The 21623-nt window shown below is 30.8% G+C and overlaps 1 protein-coding gene across 1 annotated transcript in view; it reads right to left on the bottom strand.

Annotated features, from left to right (window-relative positions):
• LOC148300193 (uncharacterized) overlaps nt 1–21623 on the bottom strand; it is a gene marked incomplete at its 3' end in the record, with an annotated part of 177075 nt that overhangs the window by 104271 nt on the left and 51181 nt on the right. Inside the window, exon 3 of the mRNA XM_088275129.1 lies at nt 14253–14387. Coding sequence (XP_088131255.1) covers nt 14253–14387 — 135 coding nt within the window. The remainder of the gene's footprint in view (nt 1–14252; nt 14388–21623) is intronic.

Below are 21623 nucleotides of genomic sequence, written 5' to 3'. Positions count from 1 at the left end.
TCGAGAATATGATTAACGAAAGTGTTCTTGGAATCTTAAGTAAAAGTGCCTCAAATCACTTTCAACAAGATACAAGGTTTGATTAATCTCAAGATTATCTTTACCTCAAAATTTTCTCCTCGTTTTCTTTGGGAATTGTAATTAAAACTAGCTGGAGCTTTTCGTTGAATTTTTTTATTAATTTTATCCTTCAATGATTACTTGTTAAGTAAAGAGCCTGAAAAAATACCCTTAAAAACAAAGTTTATTTTTATGTCTATTTTTAAAGTAATCTTGTATCTATTTCAAAAGTGATTTTAAATTCAAATGAATTACTATGAATATTTGAAGGGTTACTTTTTGGTTCAAAACATAAAAAAATAACTTTGTTAACCTCTCGAGTGAGTGCGTTTTTTAATACTAATTTTTATTTTTTAAACAAAATTACTAACGAGAAATATTGGTATTTTTACTAATTATTATTTACAAAAACACTTCAATTTTATGCTTTTTCTGTGAGCCTAAGCGGTCCATTATTAGAAATAGGTATTAAATTGTGGTAGAGTGGATTCGAACTGAGAAGCTCTGACACAAGAGCCCGCGACACTAACCACGGGACCACAACCCGACACATTATAAGTTGAATATCAACATTTTAAGTATATGCCATAGAAATAATTAATAAATTTTGTCAATTTGAAATAAGCACATACATAAGCATGAATCCTCATTAATTTTGATAAATGAATATGGATGGTTAAATTTTAAACTAATTTAATTTAGTTACAACCAAATTCCATCTAATCTTTACTTCCACTAAATACACTATTGGTCAGCACGCTCGGCTACCGTACTATAGAGGTCCCGGGTTCGATTCTCAGGGGGGGTCAAAAAAGTATGTGATTTTTTTCACTCCAATATTTATTCAATATTACCCTGGACTAGTTAGTACCTGAAGCGGAGGGCTGATCACCCTTCCTTAACGATCCCCTGTTAACGATCAAGATAACACTGTGTTTATATGATGCAGTGGCCTATGCACCATCGGGTTTGAAGATGAAGAAATACACTATTTCAAGAATAATTCGTTTGGATGTCGTTCCGTTTGACAACGTATACGGATATACGGGTAGGAAGGGAACGTTTGAGCTTCGGCATGACATTCAAATCGATTCTCAACCAAGTTATTGTTGGATCGAGTTCCAAGTGGATTGGTAAGGATAGGCGCGTCAAGAATGAGTTGCTGAGGGAACTTAATGTGTGTACAAAGTCAAGTTTTATCGTCAACATTCCCTCACCCGGGTTTACTTTAAGGGAGTGGATTAGGCAATATATTTAGAGCACCAAGCTTCCAGAAGAAGAAAATACACACAATTCCACACATGTAGAAGAAAATATAGTTTACTAGTACTTATTTATTTTTTTACAAAAATGTTTTAAAAAAATTAGTATATAACCACTCACCGAGATTTTTACGTCTACCGGTTTCGAGAAGTACCCGTTATTATTTAGATTTTTCGCGATTTTAATACTATCTGAAGGGTTTTTTAAAAATATATTACGGTATTATAAATACTTGTCATCATATGATTGACGATTAAGTTGACCATGAACTGTTTTTAGTACCTCGCTTTATTATACGTATTAATTCTCTACTACTCTACACCATTGAATGCGAATAAGGGGAAGAAGGAAAAAAGAGATTAAATAAATTTATTAAAAAAATGGTACTGAAAAACAGGCTTCAGATTTAATCCGAATAATTTAAAAGACTTGTGTATTTTACACCTTCTTTAAAATATTCTAAACCTTGGAAAATTAATAAAATAAATTGGATTACGTATTAAAACAACGTGTTAAGATACGAAAATTAAGTAAAAATGCAAAACGTTTTCGCTCCAAGATAAACTAAACCTATTTTATTATTCATTTGCTTGTAAATTAATTTTTTCACATAATTCTCGGATCTATAGTTCCCAAGTTAGAAATAACTTCTTTTGATTATTTCTCTGGGAACAGCGAAATGCTCTCCAAATCCTGATAAAACGAAACGATAAAGCAAATAAAGTCTAGAAAACGGATCGTTCTTTTCTTTCTTAGGCAAAAATATTTTTAATTAAGTAGATATTTAACACGATGTTAGGAAAAATATTCATCCATAACAAAATGCCCTTTTTTCATTTCAATTGTCTTTTCGGTGATTTAAAAGTGGTGCCCAGGGGGGCGATTGGAGCTACTTGGGGGGCGATAAAGTTAAAAAATGGTTGGGGAGGTGATTGAAGTAAAACTGTGAGGAGGGGAAAAATTACTAATTTGGAGCTAAAAAATAGAACGCTTGTAAGTTATGGAAGAAAAAGTATGGTTTTGTGATAGCGAAGTTTGAAAGAGTGCTAAAAATGGCATCGATTCCATGTACATAGAACCAAGCGAATTAAAAAAAATCCGGAGGTGACTGACTAGAATAAAAAGGTTGAGAGCTTCTGATTTAAAGATTATGCAATTGCCGAGTTGAATAGACGAGCGGAAGATAGAGCTGGGTAGAGACTGAACATGAAAGAAGCAAACATATCATCACACAGATTGTCGCCCACGAAGAAAAAAAAGACAGTGAACTGATAACTAAAGTGCAAGATTAATCATCTAGCCTTCATGTAAGCAACGATCAAGATAATACTACGTCCAAACGATGCAGTGCTCTATGCAAAATAGGTTACAGAAAAGGGTTAGAAGAAGAAATCCTATTCTTTTTTGACATCTCATCAAAGATGAAGAAGAATATGGAAGTCCGGGCATTTACGGGGCTTACGACCGTCATAGGCTGGTTTAAGTGATCACTTTACACACGTGTAACATTCACCAATTCTACCCATTATTGACAACCACACTACTCAAATTCTTGGAAGTTCTATATATATGAACCAATTTAGAAACCTTGTTCATGAATCACTAGAACTTCACTAGAAAATGAAAATGAAAATGGTATTTTCTGGCGTTTCTCATGTGTGTGATCCAGGATTCGGATCTCACATACTAATATAAGAGTTTCTGCTTAATAAAAAGCTTCTTTGCATCTCACCAATAGATGTCTCTAGTGAAGTTCTAGTGATTCATGAACAAGGTTTCTAAATTGGTTCATATATATAGAACTTCAAAGAATTTGAGTAGTGTGGTTGTCAATAATGGGTAGAATTGGTGAATGTTACACGTGTGTAAAGTGATCACTTAAACCAGCCTATGACGGTCGTAAGCCCCGTAAATGCCCAGACTTCCATATTCTTCTTCATCTTTGATGAGATGTCAAAAAATAATATGAAAATAACTCCTGTAATTGGAGATAATCCAGATTTTGTGAACAAGTATTTGGACACACTCAAAATGTTGTAGAAGAAATCCTTTTTAGCTTTCGGTTACATTTACCGGAAAAGTGACTAAAACGAATTTTCTGACTCACCCTGTATAAATGGTATACACTCACATTTCGCACTAACCTATAGGCCATTCATTACGGAGAACATTGTTGGCGAAGATTTTATCTAGGTTTTTTGTTACACACTGCATAATATATATTTTCTTGAAACCAATAAATTACAGAGCGTCGTGTTACAGCACAGAGATGGGAGATAATTTTTTACTTAACAATAAAAAAATGGAAAAAATATACGTTTTTATTGGCAAAGCTCATATGGGGCGGTAGATTTTTTTATTATGTCTTTCTGTACTAAAATAATCCGTTCACATGGCATATTGCTTGGGATATTATTTTTTTACGTATGTGTAAGGTTTATTTAAAAAATATTTTTTCGCTTTAATGGCATTAAAGAAAATAAATTGTATTTGTTTCTATAAAACAATTTTATAAAAATAAGTAAAAATACATTTCAACGACATAATTTAGTTTATGATAGAAGTTTGAGTAAAATGAAATAAAATTGATATTAAATTGTTGTATGAAGTCGAAAATCAAATCTTAATTTTCATTACTTTTAAAGGCATAAATGATTTCACATGATGATAACGATTAGTTTCGGAAGCTACAGATGCTTCCATCTACGGGTCTGAATATAAACTAAAGCATAAATAATTTCTTTTAATGTAAGTGAGGAGGGGGGAGTAAGTTAGGGGGAGGGGGTGCGTCAGAGGTGGAGTAAGAGAATAATGGAAAAATGGATAGCAAAGGTGAAGAATTTTGAAATAATAAAATATTATTTCAATTGAGTTTTTTTTTATTTTCTAAATTTTCAAAGTTATTCATTATTTAACCTTTGTGTGGTACTAGGTGTAATATTTTAGTTTATGAGAGTGTAATGAGTGATTTTTATCGTGATTGAAAATTTCGAAAAATAATTACTAACAAGACCGCTACGATGTTCTTGAATTCTGATCTTTCAATTTTTTGCTGTTTGGCCTGTTTATTTTATATTTATTTTTTATTTGAGAACAATATTTTTGTATAAAATTGTGTAAACGTATACACAAACATTTCAAGAGTCAACTTTTACCCTTGTAGGAGTGAATTTTTATTTACCTTAAATTATTTTCTTCTGGCAAGAAATGATCTTATCGTGATGAGATGTTATCGTGATGTTATCATGACGTTATCGTGACGTTTTCGTGATGTTATTGTGATTAATGTTATGTTATCGTGATTTATTCATCAAATATGGTGAACAAAACATAATGTTTTTAAGACAGAAAGGTGTAAAGCTGTTACAACGAAGATAACAAGACACCAATAAATATTGCAGCACTAATTCATACGCATACATGTGTACCTTACATCATCCGATATGGAAAAAAAAGTTTAACGTATGTATATATATATATATATATATATATATATATATATATATATATATATATTTATATATATATATATATATATATATATATATATATATATATATATATATATATATATATATATATATATATATATATATATATATATATATATATATATATATATATATATATATATATATATATATATATATATATATATATATATATATATATATATATATATATATATATATATATATATATATATATACATACATATATATATATATATATATATATATATATATATACATATATATATATATATATATATATATATATATATATATATATATATATATATATATATATATATATATATATATATATATATATATATATATATATATATATATATATATATATATATATATTTATACATATATATATATATTTAATAATAATAATAAAACCCTTATCCGCACCCCAATGGTGCATAGGGCACTGCGTCATATAAACGCAGTGTTATCTTGATCGTTTACACATGAAAGAAAGGTGATCAGCCCTCCGCTTCAGGTACCAGTCCAGGGTAATATTGAATAAATATGACAGTGAAAAAATCACTTATATTTATTTTACCCCCCTTGGGAATCGAACCCGGGACCTCCAGAACGGTAGCCGAGCGTGCTGACCATAACACTACGGAGGCGGACAGATATATTTAATTAAACAATTATAAAGTTAAATGTAAGAAGAGGATGCTGAGCTGTGATGTGTATCAGGACAGACGCGTATGGCGTTCAATCCTCTTTGCTTACCTCCATGGAGAAACAGAATGATGGCATAATAGTGAATCGTCTAGGTCTAGATAGTGATTAAATTGTTATTAAACTTGAAGTAATTTTATTAAGGTCCCCCTTAATTGTAATTTTAATCTGTTACAATTTGTGTAGTGTTTATATTAAGAGGGTTGCTTTAAATGCCAGTTACAAGGCTATTTCAGAACTTCCAGCCCATTCCGGATGAAGTAGGATAGGGTTGCCATTCATCCCAAGACGTTGGGACTTGTCGTCTTTGTAAATTGCGTCCTGATGTCCCAGAAATTGTAATGACATTAATCCGTTTAAAAAAAAGCTTGCTTTGTGCACAATTTTATATTTATATATATATATATATATATATGTATATATATTTATATATATATATATATATATATATATATATATATATATATATATATATATATATATATATATATATATATATATATATATATATATATATATATATATATATATATATATATATATATATATATATATATATATATATATATATATATATATATATATATATATATATATATATATATATATATATATATATATATATATATATATATATATATATATATATATATATATATATATATATATATATGTATATAAACCCTTATCCGCACCCCAATGGTGCATAGGGCACTGCGTCATATAAACGCAGTGTTATCTTGATCGTTCACGCATGAAGGAAAGGTGATCAGCCCTCCGCTTCAGGTACCAGTCCAGGGTAATATTGAATAAATATTAGAGTGAAAAAATCACTTTTATTTATTTTACCCCCCTTGGGAATCGAACCCGGGACCTCCAGAACGGTAGCCGGGCGTGCTGACCATTACACTACGGAGGCGGACTAAACAGAGGTGCACAATTTTACCCACATAAATCGTTAAATCAATAAATAAAACGCAATTTTGTTTACATTAAATAAAACTTATTTATTGTAACTGCCAATGATAGTTGGTAGAATTCCATATTGAATTGTTGGGTAATATATCCAAAATTAAACAAGGTTTATTGTATTGAATTCCACATTTATTCATGTATATGTTAATACGTGACACGTTTAGTCTTATTAAGACATTATCAAGACTTTCTTTATCGTGCTTTCTTTATGTTTAATTTTGGATATTTTACCCAACAATTATATAAAACTCCTTTTTTATAACGACTTTTATTTTTGGTACTTTTTTCCAACCGGTTCCATCATGTCTGAACATGACAAGGTGTTTGTCAAACCCGTTTAGAAAGAAGCACCAAATTTAAAAGTCGTTTAAAAAAAATGAAGTTTTGTTTCAAATATATAAAATTTGGCACAAAGAATTGTCAAAAAACAATCAAGAAACATAATATAGCGTGTTTAGCTACCGTGCTGGAGGTCCCGGTTTCAATTTCCAGGGGGGAAGTGAAAAAACATATATTATTATATGTTTTTTTACAGTCTAATATTTATAATATTACCCTGGACTAGTTCCTAAAGCGCAGGAGTGATCACCTCGCTTTCATGCAATTAACGATCAAGATAACATTGCATCAACGCGAATCAGTGCCCTATGCACCATTGTGTTCGAATAAGGGTTTAAAGCAAGAAGAAGAAGCATTTGATATACATATCGCTCATTCCTTTCAACAACGTCATATATCAAAAAACTAAATTTTTCAGGAGATCGTTTTTAAAGTTAAGTAAAAAAATATATATCAAGCCACTTTTTTTAATTTTTACTGTGCAACAGATCTTTGTATGTAAAACGTGATTTTTTTTCTCCATTTGAAAACTATTTAGTATATTTAAAAAAATAATTAAACAATACCTTTTCTTCTAAATGCAAAAACAACACTCTCTGCCCCGCTACAGCGGGTAAATATTAAGTTTAAAATATGGCGCTTTTGCATATAGTACATTTTCTGGGCATTCCGAAAACATGCACGACTGAAAATTGACGATGTTTTATATATGACGTTGTTGAAAGGAGTGAGCGATATATAGAATACCTAATATGGCGACGTTACGTCACATTTGATAAGGACTTGTCGTATCTTTGTTTTACAGAGCAAGTCGATTGTTTTTAGTCCAATATTATAAAATGTATTTTTTTTAATTCATGTTCTACTTGGTGAACTGAAAATTGTAGATTTTTGAGATATATGTATTACGTTGTTGAAAGGAGTGAGTGATATGTGTATTTGTTATACCCTGCGGAAATATTATGAAAACTTCCTTCATTATTTTATCCCGCCAGGATTTTGGAAAAATTAGACAACCCTAGTGAAGAACGAATTTTCATAAATATTTATACTACAGTGCTAGACTAGAAGCAGGTAGTGCTATATACATATTTTAACTACGAAATCAATGTCCCATTAAACTAGGAGATGGTCCGGTGTGTAAGGAGACTGGGTAATTCATTCAAATAGATTCTAAATCACCAATTTGTGTCCTTTGAGACACTTTGTGTAATAAATTGAAGTGGAATTTGCTGCAGAAAGCCTTAAGACACTAAATTCGAGTTCTGGGGTATGTTTAGCATTTTTTAGTGTATTTTGTAATAATGTTGTAAATAAATTAACTAGTCTAATTAAATTAATTATTTTTTCTGGCGTTTCTCATGTGTGTGATTATAATCCAGGATTCGGATCTCACATACTAATATAAGAGTTTCTGCTTAGTAAAAAGCTTCTTTACATCTCACCAATAGATGTCTCTAGTGAAGTTCTAGTGATTCAAGAACAAGGTTTCTAAATTGGTTCGTATATATAGAACTTCCAAGAATTTGAGTAGCGTGGTTGTCAATAATGGGTAGAATTGGTGAATGTTACACGTGTGTAAAGTGATCACTTAAACCAGCCTATGACGGTCGTCAGCCCCGTAAATGCCCAGACTTCCATATTCTTCTTCATCTTTGATGAGATGTCAAAAAATAACTAGTCAAATTATAAGCTTAATAATAAAAATGAAAATGATATATTCTGGCGTTTCTCATGCTTGTGATTATAATCCAGGATTCAGACCTCACATAATAATAAAAGAGTTTCTACTCAATAAAAAGCTTCTTTTCATCTCACCAATAGATGTCTCAAGTGAAGATCTATTGTTTGAAGAACAACGTTTCGAAATTGGTTCATATTTAAAGATCTTCAAAGAATTTGAGTAGTGTGGTTGTCAATAATGGGTAGAATTGGTGAATGATACACGAGGGTAAAGTGATCACTTAAACCAGGATATGACAGTCATCAGCCTCGTAAATGCCCAGACTTCTATATTCGTCTTCATCCTTGATGAGATGTCAAAAAATAATATGTAAAATAAAACTATTAGCGGGTAAAAATCCTGTATTTGTATAGATCATTAAATTAATAATAAAAAAAATAAATGCTTTAGAGTATTTTATAGTACTAAATAATTAACGTTGTTATGGTTATTTTTTTTAATTGAATGAAATTCTTACAACATTTTGAGTGTGTCCAAATACTTGTTCACAAAATCTGGATTATCTCCAATTACAGGAGTTACTTTCATATTATTTTTTGACATCTCATCAAAGATGAAGAAGAATATGGAAGTCTGGGTATTTACGGGCATTTAGTCCAGCCTATGACGGTCGTAAGCCCCGTAAATGCCCAAACTTCCATATTCTTCTTCATCTTTGATGAGATGTCAAAAAATAAAATGAAATTCTTCATGTTTTTAGATTATGTTTTGCCTTTATTTTTTCATAAGAACTTTTCAGAAAAATATCATTGTAATGAAATATTTGTTCGAAAATGCCCGATTTACCATCTCGATTTCGATTGAAATCGCAACAAAAGTTAAAAAGTTAATTGGAAAGCTTCTGAGTTGGGTTTAAACACTTTTTTTTTTAATATGATCGAAAAGTTTTATCTTTCAACCAACGACATGATTATACGAGCACAAGAGATATTATTAAAAATAAATTAACTCTATAATGGCTTTCCAATTTTATTTCAACTTTTCCCCGAAAATCCACCAGCGTCTGGTTGAAAATTTCCAGTAAATTACCGATAAAGCGGTATTAATATGTTTTTTACCATTTACAATACCATTCCCGGTAAATTAGCATATTCCGTTTTAAAAGTAAGCGAAAAACGTAAAGCATTTGAGGTACTACCACCATTTCTTCAAAGTGATGATAGGAGAACATATATTTTAACATAAACATTTTCTATTGGATAAGGAGAGAACATATTACTCTTTTAAACTTTTTATTGGATGAATAAATTGTGCTCCATATATCGTGTGTATGTGCGTGTGTTATGGATGTATGTGTGTGTGAGTAAAAACAGAATAAAATTTGTAAATTATTTTTAACCTTCCCACGCGACATTTGAGGGGGAAGTTTGTGGTTTTATTTTAATATTTTTGTACGGTTTTCTGCATTAAGTTTAAAATTATAAGGCCATTGCTTTTATTAATGATACCTTCACATGATCAAAAATAAATAAATACCTTTTTTTAAAATTAACTTGCCAAAGTTCTTTTTATTTTGTATGCTTTGAATTCAATGAAATTTTCTTTTTAAGTGACGCGTAGGAACTGAAATAAAAAAATTCGCGGCAATGAAGACATTTTTTGTATTTTTTTATTACATAAAGGTACGTGATCTGTCTAATATTTTGGACATCAGTTGAGAATGAAATATTATTTATTTAAAATGAAGCGGAAGCAGTTTGAAGATACATATGTATTTATAGGAATTACGACCTGTCATTGGCTGATTTAGATTATCACTTTATACACTTCATAACACCATCTATCCATGAATGGACAACCAGTTGCTTAAATGTCGATAGTTTACATGCCTGTAGATACCCAGACTTCTGTGTTCCTGACGAAACAACTTCTTCTTCTTTATTGAGACAAAGAATGTAATTTTATCAATTGATTCGGCAGTCACTCTGTGGCAACATAAACCAATTTTAATTCGATTTAAGTTTTGTACTGATTTTCTGGATGGAACTGCATTTTATGGAATAAAATAACAATTATGTAATTTTTCCCGCATTAAATTTATTTGACCACTTCCAGATTTTGTTGTAACTGACATCATCAACTGGTGTGAGACTAGACAGAATTATATATATTATATATACATATATATTAAATAAATGTTATTTACACAAAATTCTATGTTATATTATATCGTGATTTTCAATTCCTGCCTTGTTGAATTACATAGAATTTTGCCTAGCCTCACACACCTCTGATGATGTCGGTTACGATGAAACCCGGTTGCTGGTCAACTAAAATTCATGCGGAAAAAATTACATAGTTGTTATTTTATTCTATCCATTTTTAATTACAAATTTACTCGGTAAATATCACTATTTATTAGAAATATTAAAATATTGATATTTACCAACTTAAACTTAAATTCAACTGTCCGCCTCCGTAGTGTAATAGTCAGCACGCTCGGCTACCGTTCTGGAGGTCCCAGGTTCGATTCCCAAGGGGGGTAAAATAAATATAAGTGATTTTTTCACTGTAATATTTTTTCAATATCACCCTGGACTGGTACCTGAAGCGGAGGGCTAATCACCTTTCCTTCATGTGTAAACGTTTAAGAAAACACTGCGTTAATATGACACAGTGCCCTATGCACCATTGGGTGTGGATAAGGGTTTTATTATATTATTATAAACTTAAATTACAAATAAAAATATGATTGAGAATCTTTCTTAAAAGTAAACAGAAGTTGAATCTGATGATATTGATTAAAATTCATGTGGAAAAAACTATATAGTTGTCATTTTATTCTAGAAGTTGAGTGGTTATTAATGCATAATTTGAGAATGGTTTGCTACCACGAGAACTAACTACTTATTACTATGATTAAAGAAAACACTTCGTTTTTTAGCACTTGAGTTTTATTATAGACTACATGTTTCAGAAGTTAAACTTCCATCATTCAGGTCTGTATAATAACTAAAATATAAAATATAAAATTGTTCTATAAATAAGGAGAGGGGAAAGTAAGGGGAAGGGGTTAGTGAAGGGACGAAGTTTGAAAACAAAGGAAAAATGGAAAGTAATGGTGAAGAATTTTGAAACAATATATTATTTAATAAATTATTATTAGAATTCAGGTTTTTTTGGATTTCTAAATTTTCAAAATAATTCATAATTTGGCCTATATATGGAACAAGGTGTAATAATTTTAATTTATGAGAGTGAAATGAGTGATTAGTATCAATTATGTGATTAAATCGCATGAAACATGTAGTCTATAATAAAACTCAAGTGGTAAAAAAACGAAGTGTTTTCTTTAATCATTGTAACATGTCTTACCACAAAGTTAATGCCGAAACAATAAATAAAATACTTATTACTAACTACTAACTACCCGGTAGAAGCGATGTGGAGTTATTTACGGGATATCGTTCCACAAATAGAATTCCGTTCCATATTACATTGTTTACTTTTCTTAATAATGGACACACATACTTTGTTTACGAATACTTGTAAACATGCTTAATTTACGAATACTTGCCCTTTTAATTACCAATTACTAACCCAACATACGAAGCTTTTGGGCTTGTTAAATTAAGGTTATATTACAATATTTTAAGTGTTTCCAAATATTTGTTCCCAAATTGCTGTAATTATGTATTGTAGCTATTTATTTTAATGTTTTTATTGATATTATAAATCTGTTGAATATCAATAAAAATCTTGACATAAATAACTTCTAAATGGAATGAACCCAATTTTTGTACACAAAAACACACTCAAAATATTGTGAATAAATTAACTGGTCTGCATAAGTATGATAAATGTTATTTATTGTTTCGGCATTCATTTTATGGTAAGACTTGGTTAAATTATAAATAAAACACTTCGCTCACTCCTTTCAAGAACGTCATAAATCAAAAAAGTTGATTTTTCAGGAGAACGTTTTTAAAGATTAAGAATATAAAACAATGTATTAAAAATAAATATCAAGCCAATTACTGAACTTTTTACTGTGCAACAGATCTTTTTAAGTAAAACCTGAAGGTTTTTTCTCCATTTGTAAAATATTTACTTTATTTAAAAAAATAATTAAACAATACCTTTTCTTCAAAATGCAAAAACAACACTTTCTGCCCTGTAGCGGGTAAATATTAAGTTAAAAATCTCCTCTTTTGCTGGGATATAGTACATTTTCTGGGCATTCTGAAAACATGCACAACTGAAAATAGGCGATTTTTGATTTATGACGTTCTTGAAAGGAGTGAGCGACTTGTTATCATGTAGGTACTCAAGTGGTAAAAAACATATGTTTTATTTATAATTTCAGTAATTTAAGTAGCAAAAAACATGTTTCTATCAATAATTTTAGTAAAATATTAGTGAAAAATATATTTTGTGGCGTAATACGTAAAATCATTTCATCTCTAAGCATGAACGAATGTTTTTGTTACTTTCTATCTTTAAAACATTAACCAAAGATGTCGCTAATGAACATTTTACCGAAAAAAATAATTGTGAATTTTGATTTAAAGAATACATTCAACTTTTCGAAATTTGAGTAACGTAGTCTCAGGAAATGGTTTCTCGCTTCATAAGATCAATGAAATATTTATATGAGAAATGACTTAATATTTTTGTATTCTTTCCTTCGATTTTTTACTTATAAGTCTCATAGTAAATAAATCAAAACTATTGGTTTGCTTTCTCACAAAGTTAACGGGTTAAAAATCTTGGCAAATATTTATTTAAATTTGTTATTACAATTTGATGGATCTCGTTTATACGTGAAGCCACATTGTAAATTCAGTGAGTTTGGAGTTTCAATAACTGCAAAAACATTTTATCATTTGTTTAAACTTGTAACAAATCAAACGAAACAAAACACGACTAAATATTACAAAAACAAAACAAAATAGTATGGTGTATTCAAGATCTTGTTAGCGGTAAATGTGAAAAAAAATCTTTTTTATATTTTCTATACTGAAAAAGTGTATAAAAGGTTTATTTTTATAAAAATTACGCAATGAAGGGCTAAATAGTAAAACAACATCGTTGTTACCGACATCACCAGTCTGATGATGACGGTTAAGATGAAATCCGGTCACTGGTCAAACAAAATTAAAGGAAAAAAAAACTGTATACATGTAGTTATTTTATTATATAAAATGCAATTCAACGAAGAAACCTCAGTACAAAACTTTAAAAAAAAGGTTCAGTTATTGCTTGGGTTAGGGTCCTAATGATGTCTTGTATTGGTGGCTGAAACGTCGATTATTAAACCAGCCTATGACGGTCATCAGCCCCGTAAATGCCAAGACTTCCATATTCTTCTTCATCTTTGATGAGATGTCAAAAAATAATATGAAAATAACTCCTGTAATTGGAGATAATCCAGATTTTGTGAAAGTATTTGGACACACTCAAAATGATGTAAAGCTATCTACACACGTATGACTAATATATAATTTTACCATTTAAATTTCAAATTCAATTCCAATTAAATTCTATATTTACCCTCGGAATCCCAAGTCCCTATATTCTTAGCTTCTTAGCTTCTGAGCGCCTCCAATCTCATTTTGGTCACTCACAATCTCAACGCAAGACAATTGCCACTACAGAGAGAATCAGTTGAATTATGTGATATATTTTGGTGAATTAATTGAAGTTAATAGTTGCGTATTTCTCACCCTGTCAGCCACCCCTCCCGGGAGTATCGTCTTGACCACGACGCCGGTGCTGCGGCCCCCAATAATTCCGAACGCCAAGCCGCTCCCATCGTTCTCCAGCTCTATAGCCTCCACCTGAGCCCACTCGCTATTCACCTACAATCAAACAAATCATATTTTATTTCTTAAATTAAAAGCAGGGATGGCAAACCTTTTTGAACCTGAGTGCCAAAAAAAATGTTTTTATTATAATGTCATGGAAATAAGTGCTTAGTGCTTGTGGCAAAAAAATTAAATTAAATAGACTTTATCAAAAAAAACAGAACCGTACGGGATATATTAAACAATGCGTCGTTTACGAAACTATCGATGAACGAAGAAATTACACATGGCTTTTTAAATAATTATATTTAATCACTATATCTGAAGTTTTTTGCAAAATCTCTTTTATTTTTTCATTTTTATTTATTTTTTTACAAAAATGATTATCATATTAGTATATGACCACTTATTACTCGGTAAGTGGTTATATACTAATATAATTAACATAAAAAATGACCAACCACAAAGTAAATGCTTTAAATATTAATAATATTGAGAATATTATTTTTTCTCTTCATTCGCGTGCCACGCAAAATCGTCTCCCGTGCCACCTATGGCACGCGTGCCATAGGTTCGCCATCCCGGATCTAGGGAATGTTCGGTATCATTTATTCGAGACCCAAAACATTGCCTTGCTTTTGATGTCTTTGAAGCATCTTGAAGCGCAAATAAATCCATGTACTTGATAATTATGCATAAGACGGGAAATTCAGGGTATTTATTCTTCCTGAGTGCAAAACCAATTTACCATTGGAAGTACCTATGGGGAGAATGATTGGTCTGCTGAATAGTCTACCAAAAGAAATTAAATTTTACCCAAGTAAGGTATATACACTTTCTTTAAACACGTTTGAAGAGTAATTATTTTTACAGAATTTATTTATGACATTTTATTTTATTTATTGTTTCGGCATTAACTTTGTGGTAAGACATGTTACAATGATTAAAGAAAACACTTGTTTTTTACCACATGAGTTTTATTATAGACTACATGTTTCAGAAGTTAAACTTCCATCATTCAGGTCTGTATATAGTTATTATACAGACCTGAGTGATGGAAGTTTAACTTCTGAAACATGTAGTCTATAATAAAACTCAAGTGGTAAAAAACAAGTATTTTCTTTAATCATTATGACATTTTAAGTGCGTCCAAATACTTGTTCACAAATCTAGGGTTTAGATTTGTGAACAAGTATAGAGACACTCAATGTTGTGAATAAAAAAGCTGATCAAAATATAAGCTGTATAAATGAAAACCTGTTTTTAGACGTTTCCCAGCATGTAAAATAATCCAGGTTCTCTGCTAAATAAAAACTTTCTTAATCCAATCATCGATGGTTATTAAGAACTCAATTATGGAACGTCATGTAGATTGATCGTATATTTTGACTTTCAAAATGTAAGTAGTATGGATGTCAATCATGGGTAGGAATGGTGAACGTTACACGTGAGTAAAGTGGTCACTTCACCTACCTATGACAGGTCGTAAACTTTGTAAATACCCAGATTTCCATTTTTGTTGAGATGTAAAAAAAATATCTTGAACTTTATTTCAATTATTTTAAAGGGAAAAATTATTGAGAAAAATGGCAACTACCAATAAGTGGCATTGATAGGGTACGTTTTTTTGTTAGAGAAGCAAGTATTTTGTTAATTTACAAACTAATCGTTAAAGGTTTGTCACGAACACTGTGTCATCTTTTTTTGTCTAAATCACGTCTTGTCCATTAAAGACAAAATACTCTTCATCTTAGAATTCCCATTTTAATGATGTCCTGTGTAACGTGGCATCCCTCACAGAACAGAGTGTACCTATCTCACATAAAAACGTAGAGGAAACACGATGTAAAAGGATCAATTTTCCGGTCACTACGTTTTGTACGCTCGAACTACGCGACGGAACATTAATTCCGCCCGTTAAAAGCACGTTACCGAGCCTTTTGTACCTCTTAGTGTCCTGTCACACGAGCCCGCATTCCTAACAGTGAGTTCACATACAATTCTGTTACAAACAGGATGGTGTTGACAAATACTGTATGACCAACAAAATCTAGGCTTCTGGTATGTGATTATAATCCAGGATTTGGACCTCACGTACAAATAAAAGAGTTTCCTTTCAACAAAAATGCTAATTCATCTCACCAATAGTTATCTCTAGAGAAATTCTAGTGATTCAAGTACAATGTTTCGAAATTGGATCATATATATGTATATATATATATATATATATATATATATATATGTATATATATATATATATATATATATATATATATATATATATATATATATATATATATATATATATATATATATATATATATAGAACTACCAAGAGTTTGAGTAGTGTGGATTAGAAGGATTATAGATAAAATTACGAAGGTGTGTTGAGATGGTTTGGATATGTGAAAATAATGAGTGAGGAAAGAACCTAAAAAAAGTATGCGGCGAATGTAGTTGGAAAAGGGAACAGAGGAAGACCGAGAAAAAACTTGGCATGATCGGAAGTGTCAAATACTTCGATAAAGTGGTTGGGTCAGGAGTCTATATAATCGGCGGGTGTGTATGCGGAGGTGCACGAATGTGGAAGAGGCTTAAATATTTGCAAAGACAGATTGGTTGTGGCGTTCTATTCTACCCATGCGGAGAATCTGCGTGATGGTTAGTTTGTGAGAAAATTCATAAAGTATATAATATACAATGGTACGATCATTTTAAAGATGGACAGAAAGGCAATAGGCCTATATCAGCAGTAGAGAACAGAGGGCTCATGAAGAAGAAGAAGAAGCAGAAGAAGAAGAAGATGAGCATTTGAACAAGTGCGAGATATAATTAAAATTATTATAAATATTCATTCACCTTAATTTTGTTTCATGGAGATAACTCATCTTTATTCTAAATGTTAAAAAATGTAAACACATTTATGTTGCCTTCACACAAGTGTCATATGCAGAGAATATTACAGCTTAAAACTGAGGAAAGCGTTTTACAAACGACAGCAGCTTAAGTACCAGGCGTCTGACCATCCTTTGCCTAAATAAAACGTCACCCTTTGTGAAGTTTATTTTGAACCTCATTTATTCGTACAACGTTATTGTGATACTTAAAATTTTTACCACAAATGCAGGCAGGCTCTGCGGCGTGGTCGGATAGACGCTCGACTGCGAAACTGGCGTTACGGGCTCGATTCCCGCCAGTTGCAAAATAAATTCAAGAAATATTCATTTTCAATTTGTCTGGGTAATATATTTTATTTTTGAAATATACCTTCCGTTTTCTAACAATCCTATGTGCCTGCAGACAAGCCTCTAAATCAGAGGCTTTGAAAAAAATAATGCGATCGTCAATAAATGTTCGTATTGGAAGGTGTTTATCGGAAAATATAAGGGTTATTTTAATCAATGCATGTCTAAAATGTTATGTTATTTCTTAATGTAATCACATCTCGTTAGGAGAAAATTGAAGAGTATGGAAAAAGAACCTAATAGTATTTTTTCACTACTGACAATAATTCGTACAGCGCCATTTTCGTTAAATACTACCTCAAGAACACTTGAATGAACATCAAATATACGTATAGATGTTTGTTGTATATATATTGTTTAAGCACAGAATAAAATTAATGCCTACTTTGAGGAATAAACATTTTTTTTACATTTAAAATTTACTTTCTACGGTTGTGAGAAATCATCTAAAAATCTTAAAATGATAATATAATAATGATAATATTGATTATTTGTTATTTTAGCCCAAAGTCTTGAATTTTCTGATATGGGTGATATTTTATTCTAAGATAAGCAACAGTTCAATCGCAGCAATATGAAGGAGAATCTCAATCATCGTGCAGTGATTAACGCTACCATGAATGAGGTTTCGAATATGGTTTTCGGCGAGTTTAATCAGAATATGAGTAAATTCCTCTCTAAACTATAATAAAGGTTTCCCTTTTCCTGCACCTGAAACGAAAAACTCCATTACATAGTTTTTTTATGCAGCATTACGTATATTTGTGAATATTTTTCATTACTAAGTGAATTTTGACGTGTATTTTCTCCATTGCGTGGCCATTATTTCCTAAATATTTCACCATACACTGATGCATACCAAAAAAAAATCAATTCTACGCCATAACAAAAGCTTCCATGGTTAGTCCATCAATTAAAAAAATATATACATACTTAAAATGGTTGCAAAAGTTTTTTTTATCATTTTAATTCATTTTCTAGACATTTCTGCTTACAATCTTAAAAATAAAAACGCAGTTCTTTCCAATAAACAGACTTAGCTCTTGTGCTTGGAGAGGGACTTACACTTATTATTTATGCTTGTTGGGAAAACAATTTATTTTTCTTGTAATTTTTCTTTTTTTTCTTGCTTACATTAACATGTATAAAATTTATTTAATTTATTTTTAGCATTTTAATTTATTATTAGATTAAAACCAATATTTTTAGCTTTTCCACTTTTTTATTTGACCAGCGACCGGGTTTCGTCTCTCATAAAATTATATCAAATCATGGTTATCAACTCCTGCCTTCTTTTATATATAACATAACAATTTGTATAGCCTCTCACCAGTCTGATGATGTCGGTAACGACGAAACCCGGTCGCTGGTCAAATAAAAAAGTGGAAAAGCTAAAAATATTGGTTTTAATCTAATAATAAAATAAAAATGCAATTCCATCACGAAGTGTCAGTGGATAATATAAATCTATTTAGCATTTTAGTCTTCTATTTTTTTATGTGTTTAGGAAGGTTGTTAAAGTACTTAGTTCCCTTATATATTAACCAATATAAAACTTTTTTTGCTGTTGTAAATTTATGGAGAAAAAATATCTATGAATTTTCTTCGTTGCAATGTTTCTAAAATGAAGCTAAAGAAAAGTTTCAAAGAAAGTCGAAATATTAGTGAATCTGAGCACGCACCTTATACAAGTATGTGTGAGCTTTACGACTGTGTTATTTCTCTCTAGATTATTTCATCGACCTCATCCAATATTTACAAAACTTTCCCAAGAAATTTACTACTAAGGGGATAAAATAAACTTTACTTATTATTGTTTCCCGTCACTATTATTACCTCTCTTTGGTATCAATTTCTTCGAGAGATTTCTACGATATCCCCAATACACTTTCTCGTGAGAATATATGAATGTTATCGCTTCAGTAGCCTCGAGGCATCTTCTGAAGAACCTTTGTGTCTCTCTTCTTTATCGAACACCATTCTGAAGATATATCGAGGATGAATAAACGATACATAAGTGACAATACCAAATCATTCCAGAAAAGGGGTCTACAGAAAAGTGTTCTGCCTACTCAATGCCTACTGTGATGAATATTATTTTATCACATTTTTTTATCACAAAGGTATTATATTATATTACAGCATAAGATTTATTTTATTTGGTGCTTTTTATAATAATGCAGTAGGTGTCACAATGAATTAAATTTGGTATTTTGGGGTATTAAACCAAACCTCTGAGTTTTTCTCGTAATCATTCTTCAGACTTCCATCTTTTTCTTCATGTATGTTGAGATGATAACTCCAATAATAAGAAATAATGCAGATTTGTGAACAAGTGTTTGGACACACTCAAAATATTGTACCTTTATAACGATCAATTTGTCACGTCAATAAGTAACTAAAGTAACGAAAATATTGACAATCTTGGCTCTAAAAGCGAAATATTTTAAGTAGGTCCTTTATGAGGTTAGTTGAGATTTGTTGAAGTATTATTTCAACGGCTCCTACGTAAAGTACTCTATCTGCAAATCTGTTACTTTACAGGAGAGAGCTTAGAAGATTTTTTCAACGTTTTCTTTTTTATTAATTAAAGGCTTTATCTAAAATTCTAAACTAGTATTATTCATTCAAAAACACGATAAAATAACGTATTAAATCGTTTTAAAACTGTATGTTTTGTCAAAATTAAGTAGTTAGCGTATTAGGAGTTCAGTTCATTTCGAAAATTCGATGTAGATAGCGTCTTATACGCCTGAAAACTAGGCGTATTTTTTGTTTGTTTATATTTGTAGATAACGGTCAGTTGATAACACACACCAAATATCCAAAAATTGACATAAATGTAGTTAGAGCACTTTACGTAAGGCAAGTCGATTTTATCCCATAAAACTTTGATGGACTTCTAATTAAGAGCTGCAACCCTGAATCGCAAAAGTTCCATTTCGTAACCAAAGCACGTGTCCCCGTAGTGGAAGAAGCGAGCGGGAAGTGGAAAAGTGTAGAAGGAAAGGACGGAACAGATTATTAAAGTGCTGGAGTCATAAATCAACACGGGAAAGTAACTCAAAAATTCACTCCGATATTCCAATCCTCTCAGCTGTGCTGTAATCATTTTTTTCGAACATCAAAGACAAGCTCAGAGAAGGGTGGTAGCCTGCCGTTTCAAATTTTACTCATGTAGATATGTTTCGTTCTAGGAACATCACTTTATATTTATTACAAGAAGATATATTTTGTTTACAGTAAAATAAATCTTCTTCTAACTCTTATCTACATCAAATGGTGCATAGGGCACGGAATCCCATAAATGCAGTGATAAATTGATCGTTAGTTACAAGAAGGAAACTCTTTTTTTCACAACATAAGATAAGGTTCACAACATTTTGAGTGAGTCCAAATACTTGTTCACAAATCTGGAATTTCTCCAATTAGGACTCATTTTTTCCATTATGTTTCGACATCTCACTATAGATGAAGAAGAATATGAAATTTACAGGGCTTACGACCGTCATAGGCTTGGTTGAGTGATCACTTTACACGCGTGATTCACTTTACACACTCAAACTTTTAGATATATTGATTAAACTCGTAATACAGTATGCGCGAGTTCACAATAGCCATCTATGGTAGGATGAGCCCTATAAATGCCTACAATTCTTAGATAGGGTTCAGTCAGGATCAAATATCAATAATAAAAAAAGTCCCTCTCCAAGCATTTTCTTTCAATACTAGTACATTAAAAGTTTATCATGTGTTCTATTTGTACTATGTAGTAATAATAACTTCCGACGGATATTTGAACACATTCCTGATTTAAAATATTACACTTATTGGGAAAACTTGTTGTGGTGAATGTCACAAATGGCAATATCATCAATTTTTATTACCTCATTATTAAGGGTCAACAACTTGGTTATTATCCGTGCAATAACTGAGCCTTTCGCCACAAATAACATATTTTTATCATAAAAATGTTATATTATAAATACACCTGTATACGTTAGGTTATAAAAACAATAAATCGCTATCTTTTTAAACATCGCAG

Source organism: Brachycentrus maculatus, unplaced genomic scaffold, assembly GCF_059751285.1.
Source record: "Brachycentrus maculatus isolate JH-2025_06_01 unplaced genomic scaffold, ASM5975128v1 h1tg000797l, whole genome shotgun sequence".
Lineage (NCBI taxonomy): Eukaryota > Metazoa > Arthropoda > Insecta > Trichoptera > Brachycentridae > Brachycentrus > Brachycentrus maculatus.
Note: the sequence above shows the minus strand (reverse complement) of the source record. Positions and strands in the feature narration are given on the sequence as shown.